Source organism: Paroedura picta, chromosome 1 (genome assembly GCF_049243985.1).
Source record: "Paroedura picta isolate Pp20150507F chromosome 1, Ppicta_v3.0, whole genome shotgun sequence".
Lineage (NCBI taxonomy): Eukaryota > Metazoa > Chordata > Lepidosauria > Squamata > Gekkonidae > Paroedura > Paroedura picta.
In genome coordinates this window covers 153,649,440-153,674,437 of record NC_135369.1, presented here as the reverse complement: position 1 = coordinate 153,674,437, position 24,998 = coordinate 153,649,440, and the positions used below count along the sequence as shown (strand labels likewise).

The 24,998-nt window shown below is 40.2% G+C and overlaps 1 protein-coding gene across 3 annotated transcripts in view; it reads right to left on the bottom strand.

Annotated features, from left to right (window-relative positions):
- The window catches only part of CSMD1 (CUB and Sushi multiple domains 1), a 1,334,105-nt gene that overhangs the window by 430,808 nt on the left and 878,299 nt on the right, over positions 1–24,998 (bottom strand). For all 3 annotated transcript variants that reach the window (XM_077309265.1, XM_077309276.1, XM_077309285.1), the window contains 2 exons: positions 18,678–18,790; positions 986–1,063 (listed from right to left, as the gene is read on the bottom strand). In XM_077309265.1, the coding sequence (XP_077165380.1) occupies positions 986–1,063; positions 18,678–18,790 (191 nt within the window). The remainder of the gene's footprint in view (positions 1–985; positions 1,064–18,677; positions 18,791–24,998) is intronic.

Below are 24,998 nucleotides of genomic sequence, written 5' to 3'. Positions count from 1 at the left end.
GTCCAAGAATGTGAGGATTTCTTTAGCATCCATTTTTACTGAAGCTGGGAACATTATTTGCAGATATGAGAGTAGTTCCTGAAGATGCCTATTTGGATAGTACCAGTGAAATGACTGCTTCACTTATTCCTCCCTTGTCAAATCCCCAGAGCAATATTTCAGCTATTTAATCTTTTTAAAATCCTTTGAACTTTTTTTTTCAAGTAAGAAGAAATGCCTATGCAACTCTTTTTAAATAAAAAAGGGGGGGCAAGCACAAGACTACCAACATTTACTTCCAATTCTCACAAAATAATAGATCATTGTTTTTAAAAAAACAATGGAGGAAGTTTCTACAGCCTACAAAAACCTTCCCCTAAAATGGCTCTTCTATTGCAATTAAGTTGGAGAATGGATTCACACCTCGCTCAGGGGAGTAGTAGGATGCATGCAATTATTTCACAGAATATTGAAAGCTTACTGACTAACAAAGCAGAGCCAGAGATAGAAACACTGTAGGAAAATGGAAAATAAAATCTAAAAAAATAACATACAGATTAATTTCTTCCATTCTAGAAGAGAGCAAGGGGAAAGTACTGCCAGATGAAACACAATCGATGCCAAATTATTTCATGTCCTAGTTCTAAATGCTTTAACAGTTTCATTCACATTCTCTCTCTCTCTCTCTCTCTCTCTCTCTCTCCATCTCATATCCCCATAAGAGTTTCTATTTACCATTTATTTATTTATTTATTTATTTATTATTTATTTATTTATTTAGAAGAATCCTATTCTGCATCTCCAGGAAACCAGCTCAATTTACCCATTTACTTCTTAGTTTCAGAAACACACCTGGAACCTCCCAAAGACATTTATTAGTCCTATCAAAATGAAATAACCCCAAAATTAACATCAAAGGTTCAGTTCAGTCAAAATAAAGAATTTACTATCAAATAGGAATAAAAATTGCTCAGATAGTAAGAGTTCTTTTTAAAAAATAACTTACAGACAGAATTTTTGTGGTTGCTGTCTTTGTTAGGAAGCATCTTCACTCCTCTTGATTTCAGCTCAATTGCCTTTTTTACTGTAAAAGAAAAAAAAGTAAAGTTTTTAATTGATGACACGAAGGAAACGTATGTCATTCTATATGGTGTTCTCTAAAATGAAGAAACAAGGCAGCCAACAACCCCTAGACACCAAGAAATAATTTCTAAAGCGCTTGCAGATCTGGGGCAAGAAGTGAGGTGGGATACAGCAAGTAAACTACAGCCATAGATTGATTGATTACAGCCAATTAGCCACTGGTGAGCCACAGGGGGAAGGAAAACATACGAACTGTCAAACAAACAAAACACACCTAAAAACCCACAGATTAAGGGTGGGGAAAGTGACTGGTTCCAGGGCAGGGTCCAGCTTCAATGGTGCCAGGTAGACCAGTGAAGGAACACTATTCTCTCTCAGCCTCACCCACCTCACAGGGTGTCTGTTGTGGGGAGAGGAATGGGAAGGCGACTGTAAGCCACTTTGAGCCTCCTTCGGTTAGAGAACAGCAGCATATAAGAACCAACTCTTCTTCTTCTCTTCCCACAGCAGACACCCTGTGAGATGCATGAAGCTGAGAGAATCCTGATATTACTGAAGAAGAGTGTGCCGGTATTTGTCTCTTGTGGCCCTTCCTTGCATATCCAGGGAATTGATGATCACCGCTGTGGGATGGTAGGTGAATTTCCTCCAGGCCAGGCTGGAGTTTTTTTACTGTGTAGGGGATCATTTGGGCTTGAAATTGGGGCCACTGTAGGTGGGCAGGTAGTTGTGAGTTCCTGCATTGTGCAGGGGATTGGACTAGATGACGCTGGAGTAAGGTGACCAGATTTTAACACTGGTAAAGCAGGACAGCATTGACCGGGGGGGGGGGGTCTTGATTAAAAATTTCATAGAACTCATAGAACGCAAAAATAGTATTGTAATATATAAGATTTAATTTCAACATAAGTACAATTTGCCAGGTATCCCCGGATGTCCCTCGAAAAGTGGAACAATCTGGAGGTCCCCTCCAACTGTATGATTTTGAGGAAGATTCACAGCATTAGTACTGTGGAACATTTTACTCTGGCCCTCTATTTTGAAAGGAGACATAATGCAGGACTGGCAAGGGCTGGAAAGTCTCCAGCCAACAGGAAGAGGGCAGCTTGTAGACTTACAGGAAAACTACTACTACTCCCACACATTTGTTGTTAAGGTTGGCCCACCCACCCTTCACGGACTAGCCCAAGAGTTTGCCCACTACAGTAGTAACTGGGAAAGGATGTTTCCTGTTGGCATCTCCTATACAGCAGGTGAATGTGTGGTAGGGCCACAACAGACAGTAGTCTATTAGCTAAGGAGCTTTTCCATGGGAAAAAGAGCCATCAAGTGACTATAATATGTACTTGCATTTTAACACTATTTTTTGTGCTTTAGGGCGGTGGTCCCCAACCACCAGGCCGCGGCTCCCTCTCCCCACCCACCCCCACAGTGAGAAACTTCCCAGGCCGCAAGCTTGCGGCCCGGGAAGCTTCTTTTTTCGGAGGGGAGCGGGAAGCACGGCTGCCAGTGCAAACGTGCATGCGCTGCAGGTCCGCGCATGCGCGTTTGCGCTGTGCGTGGCCGCAAACATGCATGTGCGCAGATCCGCGCATGTGCGTTTGTGGCCACACATGGTGCAAAACGCGCGTGCGCGACAGGTCTGCACATGCGTGTTTGCGGACGCACATTGCGCAAACACACATGTGCGGACCTGCCGCACATGCGCGACAGCCGGATCGCCCTCCCCCCCACCGGTCCGCAGCCTAATAAAGGTTGCGGACCACTGCTTTAGGGAACTAAAAATTAACATCTACAATTAGAATTATTCATTTTTTATGATTTCATTTTAATAAAACATAAAAAGGGAATAAAGACATTTGGTCTTATTTAAATTGGGCATTACACCCTTTAAAAATAGTTACAAGAGGGAACCTGCAAGCAGCTCACTTCTCCCTCCCCCATTATATAATCTTTCCCTTTCCTGAAAGCACCCATAGTGTCTCCCTTTTTTCTGGTTTCTTCCCACCTAGGCAGCTTCTGATTAGGAAATTTCTGGAGATTTGGTAAATGGGTTTTGGGAGGTGATGTTTGAGGCAGGAAGTGACCTCAACAGGGTATAATGCAATAGAGTTCACCCTCTAAAGCAGCCATTTTCTCTAAGAGATCTAATCTATGTAATCTGGAGATCAGTTGTAATTTTGGCTTGATCTCCAGCTACCAATTCAAGATTAGCAACCCTAATTCTACTGGAGGCTGTTTTGGAGGGTAGATTTTATGCCATTATACACTTCTGAAGTTCCTTCTCCAACTCCAACCATGCCCAGCACCACCCCTCATATCTTCAGGTATTTCCTAAGCCAGTATTAGCAACCCTATCTTCTTCCCGGTCCAACAATTAGCCTAGCAAAATGCTTTCTTAAGATTTCTATTCTATCCCCTACCAGCCTCTAGTAGTTCCAAAAAATATGGCCCACCTTTCTGGTATTGGCTATGGTGTAGGCCCATTTGCATGGTTGGGAACCTTCAAGAATGCATAGGGGGCACCTCACTTTCCCCTGTATCACCATCACTTTCTGTCCTGCTGGCAACCCCCATTTTCTTTCCCCATTCCCTGCCTCATTCTCTCCTTCTTTTTATCTTACTGATTCTGCATAGGCAGAAAAAAACCACGGGCTGGTGCTCATATGGCAGTAGGGCTAAACCATACAACCACACGATGTTGGTGCCAGCCCATCCCCATCCTGAGCTGGTCTCCACTTCCCATGCACAGCTATATTACTTGTTTAATTTATGCCCCTCCTTGCTCCGTAGTGGGGACTAGAGCCACTTACATTATTCTCCTTTCCTCCTTTGAAATACCCATAACCATCCTGAAAGTATGTGTGTGACTGGCCCCAAATCACCCAGTGAACTACTAGAGCAAGGTTGAGTTTTGAACCTGTACCTTTTTGTACCTTGAAGCTCTAACTACTATATTATGCTTGCATTCATAGGGTGGCTGCTGTTGTACAACAGCAAGCAGCCAGGCTTAGCTAAGTTATACAAATCAAGCTGCATCAAGTAACCCAGGTGCTGTCAGGTCTAGGATTGCCAACCTACAAATGTGGCTTGGCTATCTCTAAGAATGACAACTATATATGACAGGGATCTGTCACCCTGAGGAAAATGGCTGCTTTTGAGGATCAGCTATGGTATAATATTCAGCTGAGGCTTCTCCCTCCACAAACACTGCCACTCTACCACAGAATATCCCAGAATCTCCCATCCTGGAGTTGGCAGTCCTAGCCAGACCAGTCCACAATGAGTCCTCTTTCAATGAGCTCCTCCAAAGTAGTTCTGGAGAGTTCTCTGTCCCCTCCCCGTATCTTTTATTGACAGAATTAAATCTGGAACACTATGGTTGCCTGGTAACAACCACTAAGGGAATCCACTTGTTAAAGCCAAGGGCAATCATTTTGTCAATGTTGGGTTTTTAAAACCTTTTCATTTTGTTTTTGGTTTTTTTTGTTTTGTTTTAGGTTTCATATTTTTCAGCAGATTTTTGCATTTTTCTCCCACCTACATTCTTGAATATAGATATATTTGTCAGCCTTGTCACTTAACTGCAGACCTTCACGCAAAATACTTTCCACTAGATTAAAAGGAAAGCTTTATTGAAATGAACAAATCATGATCCATTAAAAAAGCAATGGAAATTAGACAATTCTTTTTTTTAAACCCATGCTGGTAGTTTCTGTCATTGTGTTTGAAGAGTCAGAACTGGTATTAATGTTCATCTTATTGAATTTCAGAAGAGACATAAAAGCATTATTCCCTTTTTAAATATATAAGTGAAAGGTAAAGAGGAAATAGAGAAATCAAAGGCATTCAATTAATTTCCCCTGAACAGGGGAATATCTGAACAGCCAGTCTGATTTATCTATAGCAATCTGATTTCTTCCTGGGTTTTGTTTTTATTTATAATATTTATGAACTATGCTGATCACAGGTCCTGAAAGTTGACAATCATCTCAAAACTGTACTGCGAAACACAATACAGTAAAGTATACAAGCAGGGTAAGCAACACTGGCTTGGGAAATTCCTAGTGATCTGGGGAGGGACATCAGTTTCTCTTGGACTCTGTTATAGCATAGAGTCCATTCTTTGAAGTTGCCATTTTCTCCAGAGGAATTGATCTCTATGCTCTGGAAATAAGTCTGGGAGAACTCCAGGCCCCACCTTCAGATTGGTAACCCAAAGGAATCACGTCTCTAGGAATCATCTCTATCACCAGGCGTTTTGTGTCTAGTTTCTTCTGAGTGCTCTCCTCCCAGGGTGTGAGGGTAGGATCCATTAGATCCAGATTGCAGATGACACCAAATTGGGAAGACTGGCAAATACTCCAGAAGATAGAGACAGAGTTCAACGAGATCTGAACACAATGGAAACATGGGCAAATGAGAACAAGATGCAATTTAATAAAGATAAGTGTAAGAGTTCTGCATCTGGGTCAGAAAAATGAAAAGCATACCTACTGGATGGGGGATATGCTTCTAGGCAACACTGTGTGCGAACGAGACCATGAGGTACTTGTGGATTGTAAGCTAAACATGAGCAGGCAGTGTGATGCAGCAGTAAAAAAGGCAAATGCCATTTTGGGCTGTATCAACAGGGGCATCACATCAAAATCACAAGATGTCATAGTCCCATTGTATACAGCACTGGTCAGACCACACCTGGAGTACTGTGTGCAGTTCTGGAGGCCTCATTTCAAGAAGGACGTGGATAAAATTGAAAAGGTACAGAGGAGAGCGACGAGGATGATCTGGGGCCAAGGGACCAAGCCCTATGAAGATAGGTTGAGGGACTTGGGAATGTTCAGCCTGGAGAAAAGGAGGTTGAGAGGGGACATGATAGCCCTCTTTAAGTATTTGAAAGGTTGTCACTTGGAGGAGGGCAGAATGCTGTTTGCGTTGGCTGCAGAGGAAAGGATGCGCAGTAATGGGTTTAAACTACAACGATATAGACTATATAACAGGGGGGAAAATTTCACAGACAGAGTAGTTCAGCAGTGGAATAGGCTGCCTAAGGAGGTGGTGAGCTCCCCCTCACTGGCAGTCTTCAAGCAAAGATACACACTTTTCTTGGATGCTTTAGGATGCTTTGGGCTGATCCTGTGTTGAGCAGGGTGTTGGAATAGATGGCCTGTATGGCCCCTTCCAACTCTATGATTCTATGATTCTATTATTCTAGGTCCCAGCTGGAGGACAGCATCCCTAATTATGCTTGCTGCTTTATAAGCTTGAGAAGAGGACTGCCAGCATTATTTCAGCTTCTACAGGATGTATATGTGCATATATTTCTAGTCAGGCATTCTCAGAGGTCCAGAAAATCTTGGGCTACTTCATGTAGTCATTAAAAATCATAATATCTGCATTGAGCCTCTGAATCATAGAATAATAGAGTTGGAAGGAATCTCATGGATCATCTAGTCCAATCCCCTGCACTATCTAGGACACCCACAACCCTATTGCTCATCCACTGTAATCTGCTAACCACTTAAGCCTTCACAGTATCAGCCTCTCCATCAGATGGCTTTCCAGCCTCTGTTTAAAAATATTCAAAGATGGAGAACCTACCATCTCCCGAGGAAGCCTGTTCCACTGAGAAACCACTCTGTCAGGAACTTCCACTGGATGTTTATATGGAATCTCTTTTGCATTAATTTCATCCCATTGGTTCTGGTCCGTCCCTCCGGGGCAAGAGAGAACAAGTCTGCTCCATCCTGTATATCAGTGGTCCCCAACCCCCGGTCCCCAACCCCGGCTGCGGCTCCTCCTCGTCCTCCTCCCCGGCTGCTGCCTTGGGGGCTGCCCTGCCACTCTACTGCTGGCTCACCTTTGGTGCTCTCCAGCGGCTGCCATGGCTGGGTCTCCCCCTCGGCGTGGCACTATGCAGCTGCTGTTGGCAGCGCCCCCCAGTGGGCAGCGGGAAGTTAGGGGTGCCGACAGGAAAGCAAGCGGAGCAGAGGCTCAGGCGGCGGTGCCAATATCCCTCAGCAAAAGACTACCCGCCCCCCCTTGGGCCTCAGTAAAATTGTCAAGCGTTGACTGGTCCCCGGTGATAAAAAGGGTGGAGACCACTGTTCTATATGGCACCTTTTTAAATATTTGAAGATGGTCATCAAACCCCCTCTCAGTCGTCTCCTCTCTAGACTAAACAGACCAAGCTCCTCCAACCTTTTTCATATGTCTTGGTCTCCCTCACCATCTTTGTTGCCCTCCTCTGGACATGCTCCAGTTTGTCTACATCCCTCAACTGGGGTGCCCAAAACTGAACACAGTACTACAAGTGAGGCCGAACCAGACCTCCCGTGATCTGGACACGATACTCCGTTTGATACAGCCCAAAATCCCATTTGCCTTTTTAGCCACTGAGTCACACTGTTGACTCATGTTCAATGTATGGTCTACTAAGACTCCTAGATCCTTTTCGCACTTGCTACTGTCAAGACAAGTCTTCCCCATTCTATATTGGTGTATTTGGTTTTTCCTACCTAAATCCAGAACTTTACATTTGTCCCTATTGAACTTCATGTTATTCTGTTTAGCCCACTTCTCGAGCCTATGTGTGAGAAAGGCAGACTATAAATGACAAAAATAATTATTAATTTGAACAATTGCTTTTCTACCCTTTTTTTTGAGGCCACGGAACTTAAGGCTCAGATCAATTGCCCTCTTTACTCCTCGTGATTGCCCTTGAATGTATATATAATTGTTAGAATCTCCTGACGACCTCCCCATTCTCCAACCTTGCTCAATGGAGCTGTGGGAAAGTAAGGGGGGAAACAGTCAATCAAAGCCAGAATATAATTTTCTATTTTGGAACAGGAAACAATGCAGGCTGAAGCCACAAGGGCACAAAAAGATGCCAGGCCCCATCAATCATTTGTCCTGCCTCTCCAATCATCATTCAAGTTAGTGCGAAATCTGTCACAAGTTTTTCAAGTGTGAATTCTCTGTTTGAAACAACAAGGAATTAAGATAAAAGGGGTGTTAATCCTGTCATGAATCTTCCAAATGTGAGTTCTTTATGCAGTTGGTTAGAACAGAGTTAGCAGTTAGCAGGGCTGAAAAGTCCTGCTTTAAAAACAGAAACAAAAACTGCAAAGTGGAGTGGGTATAAAATCATGGTGAAGTAAACCTGAGAAAATAAATATTGATGTCTGATCACCCATATATTCATTAAAGGTAAAGGTAAAGGTATCCCCTGTGCAAGAACCGAGTCATGTCTGACCCTTGGGGTGACGCCCTCTAGCGTTTTCATTGTATTCATGTAATGTATTCATTACCCCCCCCCCCAAAAATCAAATGTTCTTTGAGAGCCAGTTTGGTGTAGTGGTTAGGAGTGTGGACTTCTAATCTGGCATGCTGGGTTCGATTCTGCGCTCCCCCACATGCAACCAGCTGGGTGACCTTGGGCTCGCCACAGCACTGATAAAACTGTTCTGACTGGGCAGTGATATCAGGGCTCTCTCAGCCTCACCCAACCCACAGGGTGTCTGTTGTGGGGAGAGGAATGGGAAGGCGACTGTAAGCCGCTTTGAGCCTCCTTCGGGTAGGGAAAAGTGGCATATAAGAACCAACTCTTCTTCTTCTTCTTCTTCTTCTTCTTCTTCTTCTTCTTCTTCTTGCTCCGAGCCTAAGATGATGTCACAATCCTCTAGGAATTTTTGAATCTCTAAAACACAAAGATGATAGTTCCTATTTTGCAACCAGAAGTGACAACAAAAGACTCTAAAAATTCCTGTTTTGGAACAAGAAGTGACATAATAATCTAGAAAATTTTAAACCTCCATGCTAAATATGCCCTTAGAAGCCTCCATTCCCCTACTGTTTCTGGCGATTCCCAATCAAAGGCTGAAAAGCCTAAATCATGTTGACATTAAAAAGTGACAGAAAGTAGACAGTTGCCAACAGCAATGAAGATGGCCACAGGTTGGGAAACAGGCCTCTGGTTAGCTCCTAAGGATCCTTCTTCTTGAACATATGAATAAAAGTACACAGCTTAAAAAAAGAAAAAAATGAACATGTATTTGATTCAAATATAAGTGCAGGGATGCTACTCTCAAGCATGCCTCAAGAAAGCTGCTTACAAATTTGGTGGGCCTGTATTATGTGTCTGGAAGCTATCTGTATGTTTCCATTAGAATTTAGTTTACAAGCTTCCTAAAAGGCAGTGTGGCAGCCTAGGCTTGAACTGCCATCTTTGTTATGTGTTATGTTTACACATTCTCTTGAGGCGGCCTTCAGATGCCACATTTGCCTGATGTCAAAATAGTAATGAATTCCCTCAGTGACACATCTTGTTTGATTGTGGTCATCATTCTGGCATAATTTCAGACCGAAGGCATAGTTTCAGACCAATAATCCTGGTGGCTGGAGAATTTTTTTTCTTTGTGGACTGGTGAAGATTTATCTACCCAGGTGCTGATGCCCAAATGCCTTATTGTTCAGAATCATAAAACAGGAGTCAATATTCCACTTCCGAGCCCTTTTACAGAGACAACAAAGTGTGTTTACGGGATGCTTGCAAATAGCAGGCGTGACTAGCAAGGTGAAAGAGTGACTTGATTCCCGTGATTCAAGTTCCTTTCCTATTTCTTTTATTGCCAGTTGCCAAGAGGACAAAAACAATCTTCTAGAGACCATCCAGATGTAATAGGTTTTTGTACTTTCCCAAAGGCAATCTCAAGTTAACTTCTGTGTTTTACTTTCCCATCTAGTCTTTTTGAGCTAATTGTTGGTGTGAGCATAACAGGAATAGTAGTGAGTCTTGATCTTTTGCACCACATCCCAAAGGGGCACTCAACACACTTAAAAACTCTGGCCTCTCTATGAACACATCTGCTTTCTTTGGTTTATTTAAAAAGATAATAACAACAGGAGAAACTACAGAGCTTCATGCTGTCAATAGTCAGGGCAGTACTCAATGAATTTGCAATTAAAATTACCTCACTGCCCTGTTGGGGATTGATGAATAACTCAACGCTGTGTTTTGTTTTTTTTCAAAAATTGCGGCATAGCAAAAAGCACAGCGAGTTAAAATTTTAGAAATGCAGTCCTTTGTCTGAAAACTTGTCCCAATGGCATGGTTTGTTTTTTTTTGTAAAATATAGTAACATACAAGGTAAAGTTTCTTATTCAAATTGACATCTTATGGGACACATTTTAACTGAAGATACAGAGGAATCCAGAGCACACTGACAGTATTACATTTTATACTTCAGAAATATTTTCACAGCATTCAACATTAACTTCTTACAAGGATTACTGGAGCTGATAGGCTGACAATGCCATTTTAATTTAAGGAGACTGACTTCAATGGATTTTGAGGGATATAGCTTAGCTTTAGGATGGCACTGCAATCCTAAACACATTTAAAGTGGTAACAGATTTAAGTAGATAGTCATTTTGCTCTGAAGCAGCAGAACAAAGTTTTAATGGGGCAATATCCCACTGAAATAATTTAGCTTTACATTAAAATGAATATGTCTAGAATAAAGAAGTAATTTATTCTATGACACTAAGAAAAAAACCTTCCCTCCAATTTACGGATTAAGCTAAAAGGGTGTCTAATTTTTGGTACAAAGTATTCTTATTTACAGAGACAAAATTGGACAAGCTAATTTTAACTATCAATTTCTAATGGGTTTATCAGATTTTTAGACAAAAATGTATTTTTGTCCCAGAGTTCATTTCACTGTCTCCCACACATAGTTTTTCACTGTCGAAGATTTATTCCTACAGCTTCAATTACATTCATTGTTTGACTTCAGGATTATCTATTTGTTAAAGTCTGAATTATTCAAAGCAGAAGAGGCAGATAACTTCTGGTGCATAATGATCAAAGCACTGTATGTTTCTGTGACCCTCTCTATCCTAGGAGGCCACAATACATCAAAAAATATTAATTCCTATGGTGGGGATCGCTGGTACGCAGTACAAAGCAGCCTGCACTAACTGATATAATTCTTAGGGCTGAGTTTGCAGAGTGTCTAGAAATAATGAAAAAAGAAAAAAATGGTTTACCACTGGTGTAAAGCAAGAAAAATTGAAATACGTTATATAAAAATTGTACATACTCTTAGGAAAAATCTGCATTGTTTTATTTATTTGAAATATTTATATGCCCATTCTGCCCTTATGTTCATATTAGTAGCAAAGTCCATTTTTTAAAAAATGGGCCAAAGAAAGGAGGGACAGCAGAAGAGCTCCTGCAGATCAGGGTGGCCAAGCTTGTCGGCTGGGCGGCCACACTCTGCGGGAGCCATGCTGTCCATTGCTCTCTACCCTTGTTCCTGTTTTATTGGTTCAAGGCTATTAACCTTGAGATATTTAATTGGGTCATGTTTGTGTCGTGTAATACCCAGAATTCCTTAGCAGATAGGTGCATTTCCCCCCATTCCCCCCCTCCAGTTCAGGCTGCATTTCACCTCTGGCAAAGTATTCAGATCTGGGATTTTTTGGAAGTCCTGTCTTTTTTTCAGGTCCAATAGACCTGAGATGGGGGAATGAACAAGGGGAGGGGGACAATCCAGGCGCAGGAAAGACACAAAACAAATCTAAGCCAGTAGCTCCCACATTTCAGCTGTTTCCCCTGAATATACCCCCCCCCCCAGTTCCTTTAAGCCAGAAGAAGCTGGGAGGGGAGCAGGTGATAGGTGAGGAGCACTCTCCCAGCTGTTTTCTTCATTTTTTCCATAGTACCTTTAAACCAAGTTGATTTAAATGGACTGCTGGGAGGGAGTTAGCTGAAAAGTGAGGAGGGGGTCTCCCAGACTCTCTGCTGTTTCCCTAATTTCTTTGCAGTTCCAACTATGCTGGTTTAAATGGACAGCTGAAGAAAAAGGGAAATAAGATAGGTAGGGAACAGTTTTCCAGCCTTTCGGCTGTTTGCCCATTCTTTCTAGTTCCCAAAAATATCCAGGATTGTTTTTTTCAGTGTTGCCCAAAAATCTTGGATAATTTTGGAATGCCAAAATATACCCCAAAATATAAATAAAGCTGTCTGTAAAGGTATAACAAATACAAAATAAAACAATATTGCAAGCCTATATAAATCATCTAACTGCAGTGTCAAATTAATATTGCCCTGTGATGAATATCATATGTGATGCTTAAGGGAAGAGAGCCGTAAAAAATTGAAGTGACCTTATACCTTACATCATAACTGGCCTGTTTTAAGCTAAAGCTGAAGGCTGAGTCTCAAGAGCAACCAACAATAGGTATCATTTCACTCTCAATTAGCTTTAGGGCCACTGCAACATGGGAAGCAATACTGAGTAAAGCCTAATTCTCAAGATTAAATCTTGCACTTGTAAAGATAGCCTACAACAGCACAGTCACAATAGTGCTTTAATCTATTTTAATCAATCTTCCAACTTCTGAAACGGAATTAATCCTGTACAGCCCTTTTGGATCAGATTGATTATTTAAAACTATTAGCTTTATAGATTTGTTATGATATGCTTCTGCTATAGAAGTAATTATGTTTAGTTTAACAAATAGATTCTATAAAGATAACCAGATAAGACAGCATATTTAAAATTCAGTTTGGGGTGTTTTTTTGTTTTGTTCTTTTGGTGGTGTTTGGGGTTTATACATGTGTATGAATGTTAAATGCAGTGACTATAAACCTGCCAGAGAGTCAGTCCCACTGACTCTACTGGCTTTTAAACAACCCCATCAGCACCAGATGTGAAGAATACTCCGTAATTTCTTCTCTGCCAAATTCCCAACTTGTCTGATCATTTTTGAAGTGGAACAGAGTGATTATTTTTAATGTGTGAATTTGTATTATTTGTGACTTTTAACTCATTAATGGATTGTTAAATTGTTCTTGCATCCTTGCATCTTATAGTCTTGAGTATAAGGAGAGACACTAGTTGATAGATAGATAGATAGATAGATAGATAGATAGATAGATAGATAGATAGATAGATAGATAGATAGATAGATAGACAGACAGACAGACAGACAGACAGACAGACAGACAGACAGACAGACAGACAGACAGACAGACAAATTCTAAGTAATTACATAAATATCCCCATTTTGTGCAAATAATTGAAGATGTGCAATTTGCAGCACCTTTTATAAGCCACATTTTCACCTGACATGCTCACATAGATTGCAGAAGCACAGCAAAAAATTTAGTCTTGATATAACTGTCTTTTTGCATGGAGCTTCACTAACACACGGGCTGCCACGTCTACATTAGTGTGTAATGAAGGGACTGACGATTCTGGCTGGCTGCTCCTGAACCAATTCTACACTTACTTGTATAAACTGTCACAGTGAAACCTAAACAAAATCACAATGATACTCAGCATGACAAAAGAATAGTATAGTGGACTGCAATCGATATTAATGCTACAGTAAAAATCTAGATTTAGTTTTTCTAAGGCAATCAACATTCATAAACTAACCCTAAAATCAATGACCCTTACCCTGCACTCAAAATCCCAGGGATCATCAAGATGTCCAATACCAGGGTCCAGAAGACATTCCACTGTTGTCCCCCAAGTACCAAGAATAAGACCATCACTGCCCCAGTCATAAGAACAAAAAAGGTACCATGTTGAATTAGGCCAATGGCCCATCCAGTCCAACAGTCTGTATCACACAGCGGCCAAATCTCAAAGGGCATCAAGAGCCCTTGCACCACACAGGGAAGGCTGTGTGAATTACAAGTCCCCTGAGGTCCTGTGCAAGAAACCAACTAATGGGAAAGTGCTTTTGGAGTTCTGGCCCCACTGGTGGGCCTTCTGATAGTCCCTGAGTTTTGGCCAGCCCCCTCCCCCATGATTGGCATCTCGAGCAATATGTGGAAGTCCAATGTAGGTGTGTCTAATAGATATGTCAATTCTGGTGACATAGAAAGAGGACTGGTAACACTTGTGGGAGTGGTCTGTTGATGTCACATCCAATCGGGGGTGTCTAGGTGATGTCACTTCCAGTAGCACATGACATCTGGGGGTGTAATAAGCTTATCACTTCTGGGGATCTGCAGAATCTGAAGAATACCTCAGGGAGACCTCCATGGTCAAAAGGTTGAAAAACTCTAACACTTCCCTAGCCCTAATGTTCTCTGTAAAGCTAACTACTCCCCAACCTGAACCATACTTAATCTAATCCTAAGATTTACCCCATAAGAATAATTAATTATTTATATGCTATTAAAGGCTTGTTGTTGTTGTTGAAAAAAATATTAATTAGCATGCCAAGATTTGAATTGGGAGGAGCAACATTAAAGTCTGCTTGTCGTTTTGCTCTTCACTTCTAGCAAGGCAAACCCTTGCTTCTGTTCACCATTTTGTTCAGTAATTTTTTTACATATTGTTTACATGTAAAATGATTTTTAAAATTATTTATTCATTTCATGGCATTTCCAAAACATCCCTATAACTATTGCCTAGCCATAACACTCCCTATACACCTAACTCCTCCCCAAACCATGTCTGAACTAACTGAACTGCAAAATTTACTGTAACATTAATCCTTTTTTTTTTTTTTTTTTACAAATGTTGACCCCTCCCCAATGGCTAATGATGGCCCCTAAAATGGGGAATAGGAGGATCTCCAGGTGGGCATGTACACAGCCATGATTTCCAACCATATTCTGCATGATCACATCACTCCTAAAGTTTCTCAAAGTTTGAAGAACGTTTCTGGGGTTTCTCAACAGTAAAAAAAAAAAAAAAGTTGAGAAAGTCTGTTATAGACCAATTTTACTTTTAAATGTGGACTATAAAAATTTTACTACAATTGTATCCAAAAGTCTGAAAAGGTATATTACAGATGTTATACCTGAAGAATATTTTGTTCCACAGAGATAAATGAAAGACAATATAAGATACATTTAAAATGCTATTGAACATTCAAAGAAAAATCTTGAAAACATTATTTTAATGTTTTTAGATGTCCAGAGAGTATTTGACAGTGTTTCTTGGAAATTTATGATAGTTCAGAAACATCGACAATGTGTGGACATGTTTTGAAAGTGGATCCAAAGTATATATTTAAAAAAAATAAGCAAGAATTACGATAAATGGATCTTTATCAGAAAAGATTGAAATTCAAAAAATAAATCAACAGGGATGCCCTGTTTGTTTATTGTTTAATTTGGTTCTGGAAATAGACAAACTGCAGCGTGTCTGTAGACAAACTGGAGCATGTCCAGAGGAGGGCAACAAAGATGGTGAGAGGTTTGGAGACCAAGACGTATGAAAAAAGGTTGGGGGAGCTTGGTATGTTTAGCCTAGAGAGGAGACAACTGAGAGGGAATTTGATAACCATCTTCAAATATTTGAAAGGCTGCCATATAGAGGATGGATCAAAGTTGTTCTCTCTTGCCCTGGAAGGACAGACCAGAATCAATGAGATTAAATTAATTCAAAAGAAATTCCATCGAAACATCAGGAAGAAGTTCCTGACAGAGCGGCTTCTCAGTGGAACAGGCTTCCTCGGGAGGTGGTGGGTTCTCCATCTTTGGAGATTTTTAAACAGAGGCTGGATAGCCATCTGACAGAGAGGCTGATTCTGTGAAAGCTTAAGGGGGTGGCAGGTTAAAGTGGATGAGCGATAGGGTTGTAAGTGTCCTGCATAGTGCATGGGGTTGGGCTAGATGGCCCATGATGTACCTTCCAACTCTATGATTCTAAATCTTGGCCATCAAAATAAGAAAAGATACAAATATTACTGGGGGAAAAATAACATTCATGTTTCCTATTCCAGTCACAGTTAAAAATGAAATATATTTTGGATGCTTATTTGCCCCTATAAAATTGGTATTAAACGGAAAGTTTCTGAGCTGATGGTCTTCATTTACACATTCTCTAATTAAAAGTCCCTATTCATGGGCAATTTCCATACAGACTCTGACAACATTCACAATGTCAGCAAAAACCCCTTGGAGAATGGAGATAGAGAAAGGTGACCCAAAGTCGGCCAAAATATTTTCACACCAGTTACTCCTCATGACATTCTTTTTCACAGTGAGAATCATAAACATCAACCAGAGGGAGCTATGCAACATAGCGATCTTACCACTACCATTTACTACAACTACTGCTAATACTTCTGCAGCTACTGCTGCTACTCACTTAAATAGGACATTTTGGTGACAGGTAACGTAACGCTATGGCAATTTATTGGGATGAACACTGCTTGCAATGAAGTTTACTTTGAGGTTTCTATGCTTAGTGCTGCAGCTGCCGGTTGAACTTAAAACAAACAAACAAACAAAAAATCCAAATTACCAATTCCATTTGCACAGGCAACTGACAATCCTTTTTCTTCTTTCCCCTTTAATCACAAAGTTGATTTTGAGCAATGATTTTTCAGGGAGAAGAAATCAATAAATATTCTATTTCAGAAAAAAAATGTTGATAAATATCCTTGAGAACATTCAGAACCTCAGACAACACTGAAGATCTTGCTATCTAAAAAAAACATACATCTAATAAAGAACAATCCAGACATGTGAATGGTGTTAAAGGGTTAGGTTTTAGAGTGAAAATGTTTGGTATTGAATAAAGGAGAAGACTGTGTAAGAATCTGAAATAGGATTTTTATATCATCAGCCTTCTGTCCTCCACACTGACTCAAATCTGTCTTGAAAAGTCCCATCTGGACAGAAGACGGTGAAATTATGGCAATTCCGAATGGATCACCCAACTCACTTGAATGAGATCACAGTTATTTCTTGGTTAGAAAACAAGGATAACCAGCAGTGTAACAATGTTTTATAAGACTTTCAAGGGCCTGTGTTCAGTGACATCCTGAATCACTTGGACTGCATACAATTAGATGAATGATGCAGTGAACTATGTTGATCCATATCAGTCTATGCCACATGATCTTTAAAAAACGTATAAATCTTATATCCTCTTTTCAAATTTTAGCTGCACAAGACGATCAAATCACTTAAATACCAAATAAAGCATGAATCTGCACATGTGTACATGCACACACTCACATTATATCCAGACTGATGTACAGAATTCAGTCTGAAATGTATCTAGATCCCCATGACAACAAAGCACAAATCAGAAAAATGCAATAATAAAATAATAATATGGAAAATCTTAACTCTCCAGAACTCTGAGCTATAAATGAAAAAAAAAGATGAAATAGCCACACATTGATTTCCCATCCTTATTACAGGCCTTGTCCCACATGGTATTTGTACACGTAGGTCCCAGCACAGCCATTTAGATGAGAGCCAGCTTGGTGTAGTGGTTAGGAGCGTGGACTTTTAATCTGACAAGCCGGGTTTGATTCTGCACTCCCACACATGCAGCCAGCTGGGTGACCTTGGGCTCGCCACAGCATTGATAAAGCTGTTCTGACCAAGCAGTAATATCAGGGCTCTCTCAGCCTCACTCACCTCACAGGTTGTCTGTTGTGGGAAGAGGAAAGGGAAGGTGATTTTAAGCCACTTTGAGACACCTTTAGGTAGATAAAAGTGGCATTTAAGAACCAACTCCTCCTCCTCCTCCTTCTTCAGGGTGCTGGTTAAAAAGAGATCCTCTATTTTTTCACCAATAGAGGAGTCTCAAAGTGGCTTACAATTGCCTTCTCATTCCTTTCCCAACAACAGACCCTGTGAGCAGGGCCGGATTTACATGAAAAGAGGCCCTAGGCTATTCCACTTGTGGCCCTTTCACCTCCCAATTTTAAGTTTGTAAATTACACGAGAGATAATAAAATTCATCATTACTGTGATATATATCAATATGTTAAATGAAACATGTTGTGATTGGTACTAACCTTTATTTTTTAAAAAGTGGAATATAGGCCCCCTCTTGATCTTGAAGCCCTAGGCTAAAGCCTAGTTAGCCTATAGGAAAGTCCGGCCCTGCCTGTAAGGCAGGTGAGGCTGAGAGAGCCCTGATATTACTGTTCAGACAAAAAAGCTTATCAGTGTGGTTGCGAGCCCAAGGTCACCCAGCTGTCTGCATGTGGGGGAGTGAGGAATCAAACCTGGCTCACCAGATTAAAAGTCCACGTTCCTAATCACTACATCAAGCTGGCTCTCTGGAATTGATTTCAGAATGGTTTCAACTGTGATTTTAATTGTGTTGCTTGACATAAGTTGTTCACCACCCTGAGTCTACTCCAGCAGAGAGGGCAGTCTACAAATTGAAATAAATAAATAAAAAATAAATAAATAAAGATACTACCTCAATGCTATAGAAATTTGTTCATGAATGACCTTTAGCAATTTCACCATAACCAGATCTGTTGTTCCATCATAGTTACACCACCAAGAAAACTAGTAAACTAGTAAAAACAAACTGAGGTTAAAAGAGGGCAAACTTCAAAGAAACCTGTTTTATACCCAAAATAATATAAAAGAATATGCTATTGCTAATTTTAATGAAAAAACTAGCAGCAACCATGGAGATTTTAATTGAATTCATTATTGCTGAGTGGTGGTAGCTGCCATTCTAAGCTGTCAAAGATCTGGCTCTAATTTATTTATTTCCCATCAAGAAGTGTCTAAATAAAACCTTTTTCACTGTCATCACTCTGATGGCAGTTTGGAAACACGGATATCTACTGACAGATTCCTGTGTAATTCTTACCTTGGAACTGGGCATTAAATCCTTTCCGTCTGTGATTACTGTCAGATGTGAAATGGAGTCGTAACCAGTTTTTGCTGCTGATAACAGGAGAGGGCAGATTCATGCCAGTCAACCTGGAAAAAAAAAAGATCATAGCTTAAAATGCTGATGTATAAATGTATTAAGCTTATTATTATAACAAAATACGTATAAAACAAGAGACACTCAATATTAAGAAATACAGAAAATGTAATACAGTATCCCAGAAGTCTATACCATACTAAATTATTCTGATCTCTTGTATATCTTAGCCGAATAGTAGGTTCTTAATTATACTGCCCATGAAGTAGATTTGGGGACATGTATTACCAAGTATTTCAAGACTTTTTATGCCACCTCTCAGGTTGCTCACAAAATAAAATATTATTTAAAAAAACAGATAAATATCCAGCTATATCATAAAAAAACATAGCTGAAGTATCCATCCCAAACTAAAAACACCCTATGAAAATGATGATGATAAAACATTAGCCCCTTAATTAAAAGGCTGGGTAAACAGATCTGAAAGAGGGTAGTCGTGACCTGGACAATCTGGCAGTTATGTAGACCTCTCTGAAAATATAATTAAGAATCTGACTCAACCATCTACAATCAGACACATTTCTGTAACTCCAGTCCATTAACTAGGTACACTTCTTGGGCAACCCTTTCCAATAGAAAGCTTGAATTTTCTACAGCAGCCTGAATTCTGAATTCTGGGCAACAAATGCATTTTTGAGGTTCAGTTTGTGGGAGGCATTTCACCCTGTGCTTTCTGCTGGCCAGGAAATCCTGTAGTTAACAGAAATATTGGGGTAGAATGCCTGGGAGGAATTTTACACCCTATTTTCTGCAGGTTGAAGCTTTTCCCAGCAAGCAGAAAGGAGGAGGTGAAATGCCCCCAAGCATTCCATCCCCATATTTCTGCTTGCTGCAAAAATCCCTCTCAAGACATTTCACACACCCCAACAGTCTGCTTGCCTGGAGCCATTACTGCTCCTCATGAACTGCCACAAACTGCACCAAAATTTCTGGAAGTTAATGTCGGCTCTTTAGTTCATGCACTATGAAACAGCCAAAATTTGTGACAAGGTTATCCTAATTCTGACTCTTGCACCAAACGGGTCTCAGATCCTAAAGTTGCACCAACCACAATGCTATTGTAGATCTTAGTTCTGCACCAAATTTGCTTATTTGTACATAAGAAGGGCATGTCAAGCCCTCGATTATCATGGTTGATTCTGTTCCTGGACATTCTTCCATCACCACAAGCAACAAAAAACACTGAACTTCTTCAAGGCTGGCAATGGATGCTTTTAATCCTCCCTTTTTGCTTCCTTTTCCGTATTTTACCCTCCACATCTTCCTTCCCACTTGTCCCTCTGCCATCCCTGAGTGTGTCAATTTGATGTTCTCTATTCTGCTATCTGCTGTCCTTCCTATAGCACTCACACCTGGCTAGAGATTCCTCCTTTCCAATTTGAATTTTGTTCCCCCTGCTTACTCTCACACCTCTTGGTGCCTTTTTGGAAAACTCATTACTCTTTACTTCTCTTCAGGCTGATTTCTCTGGAATAGCCACATATAAGGAACAAAATTTGGGTTAAAAGTAATTTTAATTGAGCACTGAGCTTAAAGTAACATTAACTGAACCATAGGAACATACAAAAGGGTGTTTTAAAAACAAACAAACAACTGGATTGCCATACATACATTGCTGGTCTATTGTTGCTATTCAATAATTCAGTCTCAATATGTTGCATCAATACAGTCCTCTCTCTTACTCTGTATCTTGAACAGGATAATATAGATACTTGTTGATTAAATACAGTATTTGCTGGCGTATAAGACTACTTCTCCCCCATGAAAAACATGCCTCCAAGTCAGAGGGTTGTCCTATATGCCGGGTGCACTTCAGTTGGGATAGACATAGCTGCCCATAATGGCACATAGTACTGTAATGTAATGTAACAAACTCTATATTTTGAGTGGAAATGTTGGGGGGTCGTCTTATATGCCCAGTCGTCTTATACGCCGGCAAATACGGTATTTATCCTCTTCTACCTCCCCTTCTCTGCAAGGTTTATTGTGATAGACTAGGAAAAGGGTATAAAACAAACTCAAAAGACTGAATTTTTGCCATGGATACTCATATTCTGCTTCCTTGCCTGTAGAGCGTTTGCTGGGGATACTCCTCAGGTATACTTACAATTTGGGGTTTTAAGTATGGGACAGAAATTCATAATGGGACAGAAATGTGAAAGAAACAAATGGGCTTTGCAAATGTCTTAACTGGCTGTGAGGAAAACAGTCACAAGATGGAAAAATGTAAAATTGCAGAATGTAACTTGCAGCTTTGCAAGTTAAAAATTGAAAACAGGCATAATACCAGAGTCTTGTAGACATCTGCTCTTACTGAAAAGCACCCTCTATAACAGTGGTTCTCAACCTTCCTAATGCTGTGACCATTTAATAAAGTTCCTTATGTTGTGGTGACCCCCATCCATAAAATTATTCAAGTGTTCTTTCACAGAAATTAAACCGAAACTGACCAATAGCATGAAGATGCATTGTTCATGATAGTATATAAACTGTTTTTTCCCCAGGGTTTCTCAGTTCTGCTTCTTGTCCTGCCGAGCTGCGCTGCCACCTGGAGTGCCTGGCAGGAGACTACACTGTGCTGGAGGCACTGCTGGAGTGGCTGGCAGCTGAGCACGGGCTCCTGCAAGAGAAGCAGCAACAGTGGCAGGCCCTTCTGGCCAAACTGCTCACCCTGCTGCTCACCCGAACCCCAAAGGGGTCCCAACCCCCAAGCTGAGAACCACTGCTCTATAACCACAGTGGTAAACAGCTGAAGATCCAAAAGTAGGACATTCCCTCAAATTGTCCACTCACTGGCCAGTAAACCACCTCTGAAGTTTGCTTCCCTGTTAGCTATCCCAAGTTCCTAGAGTCCAGGAAGGAGCCCTAAATACTCCTGAAATGTGGGGATTAATATTGCATGCTCTCCAACTACCCATTGTGTAGGTGGTATAAATATGATGTAAAGAAGTATTCCTCCCTGAACCCAAGTCTGAAAATCTTCTTAGAAGTTCTCAGAAAGACTTAGGGACATAACCTGTAGTTCTCATAAACAAGAACAATTGGGATAGTGGAAGACATTCTGGGGAAAAGATTTTCTGATCTCTGGGTGTCAGGGAGAAAATGAGGAGAAAACTACATGTACACATCTCTTTCTCCCCTCCCCAGGAGATGGAGAGGCCTTGGGGGTGGTTCAGCCTTTTCCACTTGATTTTGAGACACTATTCCTACTGTCCCCTGATGCCTTCAGAGACCTACCCTAGTGACTCTATGAAGTCCACTACAGTTGCCAGGCTCCAGTTGAGGGTTGGATTCTCCTAAACTTCTGAGATCAGTTCTTCTGGACAAAACAGCAGCTCTAGAGGGTGGACTCTATGGTATCACATCCATGTGACCTCCCCCCTACCCACAAACTCCATTCTCCTCAGGTTCCATTCCAAAATCTTGAGAAATTTCTCATCTGGAGTTAGCAATGCTTCTCCATCCTTTTTCACCTTAAGCAATTTCTGTAGGTATGGCTCCTAAGCTCTAACCTCCTCTTAATTTTCAGGAGTCTGAAGGCTAACCCAGACAAACCCAGAAGGATCCAGTCTCTTCAATTTCCTCCTGGATCCTTGAATAGATAAGCTATGAAACAACATTCACTAACTTTCTGGGGATATTCCTGACTTCTTCAGGAAGTCCCCAAGCTGAAGTTGACAACTGTAAACAGCGGTATAGAACAAATTCTGCGTAGCCTTCCTTCTGCTTAAAGAGTTTTCCTCTGACTTCTGTGGTGATTTCCAGCAGAATAACCACTTAAGGTGGAAGAAGGCTTAAAGGATCTGAGGAAGGCTTAAAGTTTGAGCTAAAAAGAATAGTGTATAAATATAAATATTTGTATTAATAATAAATAATTGATTCTACTCTGGGGAGTAAGAGTACAGACTTATGACCCAGCCCAATGCTGATTTTGAAAGACAGGCTTAAAAGAAATAATAAATGCATACATGTATTAGTGCCATGATTGACCAAAATGTACTTCACTAATGAGAAGCTGTTGAATGAAAGCCATATTAATGAAGATTGAAAGAAAGTTTACCTTTGGTACCTTGGACCTGATCCATGTTTCTTAAGTATGGAAATTAACAATACCTTCTTTCACTGTACAGAAATCTAAAAGTAAATGAATCATGTACCCAAATTTTATTGAATCAAGGTTTGACCTTCAACATACAGTATTACACTGATATATATATTTTTAAATGAGCTATTAATCATTTAAGTTCTGGCCTTGACTGCAACAAATCGGTTGATTCAAAAAATAGGCAATTAAAATATTCATTTTAAAAATGAGATCACTTGAGTATCAATATCTATGTTAGTAATATACTGCTATCTTTTAAGTTGCTCTACATTAAAAAATAATAATTTTATATCCTAGCAACAGGAACCATTGTTAATACCTATCAGTCCTGGCTACTAAAAAAACACCCAGAATTTCAAAAGATTCTGTTTTTCAGACATTAGTAGAAGGAAGACAAGCCCCCATCGACATTAACCCTAAAATAACCAAAAAATCATGAACATGTCACTACAAGATATAGCTGTAGTCAACAGAATGCACAGTACTCCAGGGAATTGTAAATGAGTCAATATTAGAACAGTGCTCTGAATCAAAAGGGCATTCCAAGGGCATTCTGATCATCTCACTAGTGACAGAATGGATTCACTACTCAATATGTGTAAAATAACCATTTTCAACTTTATTTCAAAGCTCTTAGGAAGAATTATTTCTCTAAACTGTAGCTGTAAAACTTTGAAAGGACTTCAAGACCACAGCATGCATTTGATGGCAGGGAACTGTATATCATATACAATTGCAATTATAGCTCCACTAGCTCAATGGTGCCCATTCAACAATTAACGATGGACAGACAGCTAAATCTTCTTAATTCTTGTTTAACAGAGCAATAATAATGTATCCAATTTATTGTCAGTCTATTAAAATGGGTTTAGAAAACTTTAGATGAAGGCTCAAAATACTTCTGCTTTGAGACTTTTAACAGTTGTAAACACCTAAAAAATTCCATTCCAATTTTGTTGCCCACTTTCTTTTGAAGCCCACTGATATCCCCTCAAAAGGAAGGTGGTTGGCTCCCCTTCACTATCAGTCTTTTAGCAGCAGCTGGACAGATACTTATCCTGGATGCTTTAGGCTGATCCTGCATTGAGTAGGGGGTTGGACTAGATGGCCTAAGTAGCCCCTTCCAACTCTATGATTCTATAATGTAGAACAGGGACATTGCAGAGAGTGAAGTAAGGATTTGTAATGGACAGCAAAATCAAAAAACTGACCCATTTCCATGGGAGGAAAATGCCTGGTTCCAATCTATCTTTAAGAATAATGATAATAAGAATAATAGTTCATCCTTTCTAAAAAAATACCCACTAGTATTATATTATTAAAAGTTTTCAAACTTAATCAGTGGGAAAAATTCAGGAAAAAAAGAGAAAGAGTCACAACTTTCATTATTCCAAAATAATTGTAATTTTAACTATTTACATTTTGGCCTACAGATAAATTCTAAAGAAATGGTCCCTGGATATAATTGGGAAATAGTTGAAGAAGCAACAGGGTACTTAGGTGTGAGTCCTAGAAAAATTAGGTACCTTTAAAAATACCACCTGTCTTCTCATCTTCCACAAAGATTTTCTCCTTGTAAATGTGGCCAAGAACCACATGATTTCAATTTAAAAGCTAACTGAACAGATTGCAACCACATGGAAAACCAATGATCAGTTCCTTTGGTTAGTATTACTGTTAATCTCACCCTGCCTGCCTAAATTTACAAGTATTCATGAATGAGTTTACTACTGGGGCTTAACCTCATGATTAGAGACTATGATTAAGTGACTTCTCCTGAAGTTAATTAACATGGAAGCAATCAAAACGAAACTACCACACGGCTCCCACTTGTGTGAACTGCATTAGAAGTAGTCTCATGACGATATCTGTGTGGAAATTAGTATTGATGAAAAATCCATCCTTCAGAAGCCCAACTTTCTTCAATTTTATGGGTTTTATTGTGGAATAAATAGACTGGAATTCCACAAGCTGTTCTGAAGGAATTCCACAAGCTGTTCTGTCTTGCTGTTCTGAAGGAATAATAAGGCATCTACTAAGCAATATATTCAGTCTATTAAGTGTTTCAAGCAAAATTGTTTGAGAATTCTCTCTGG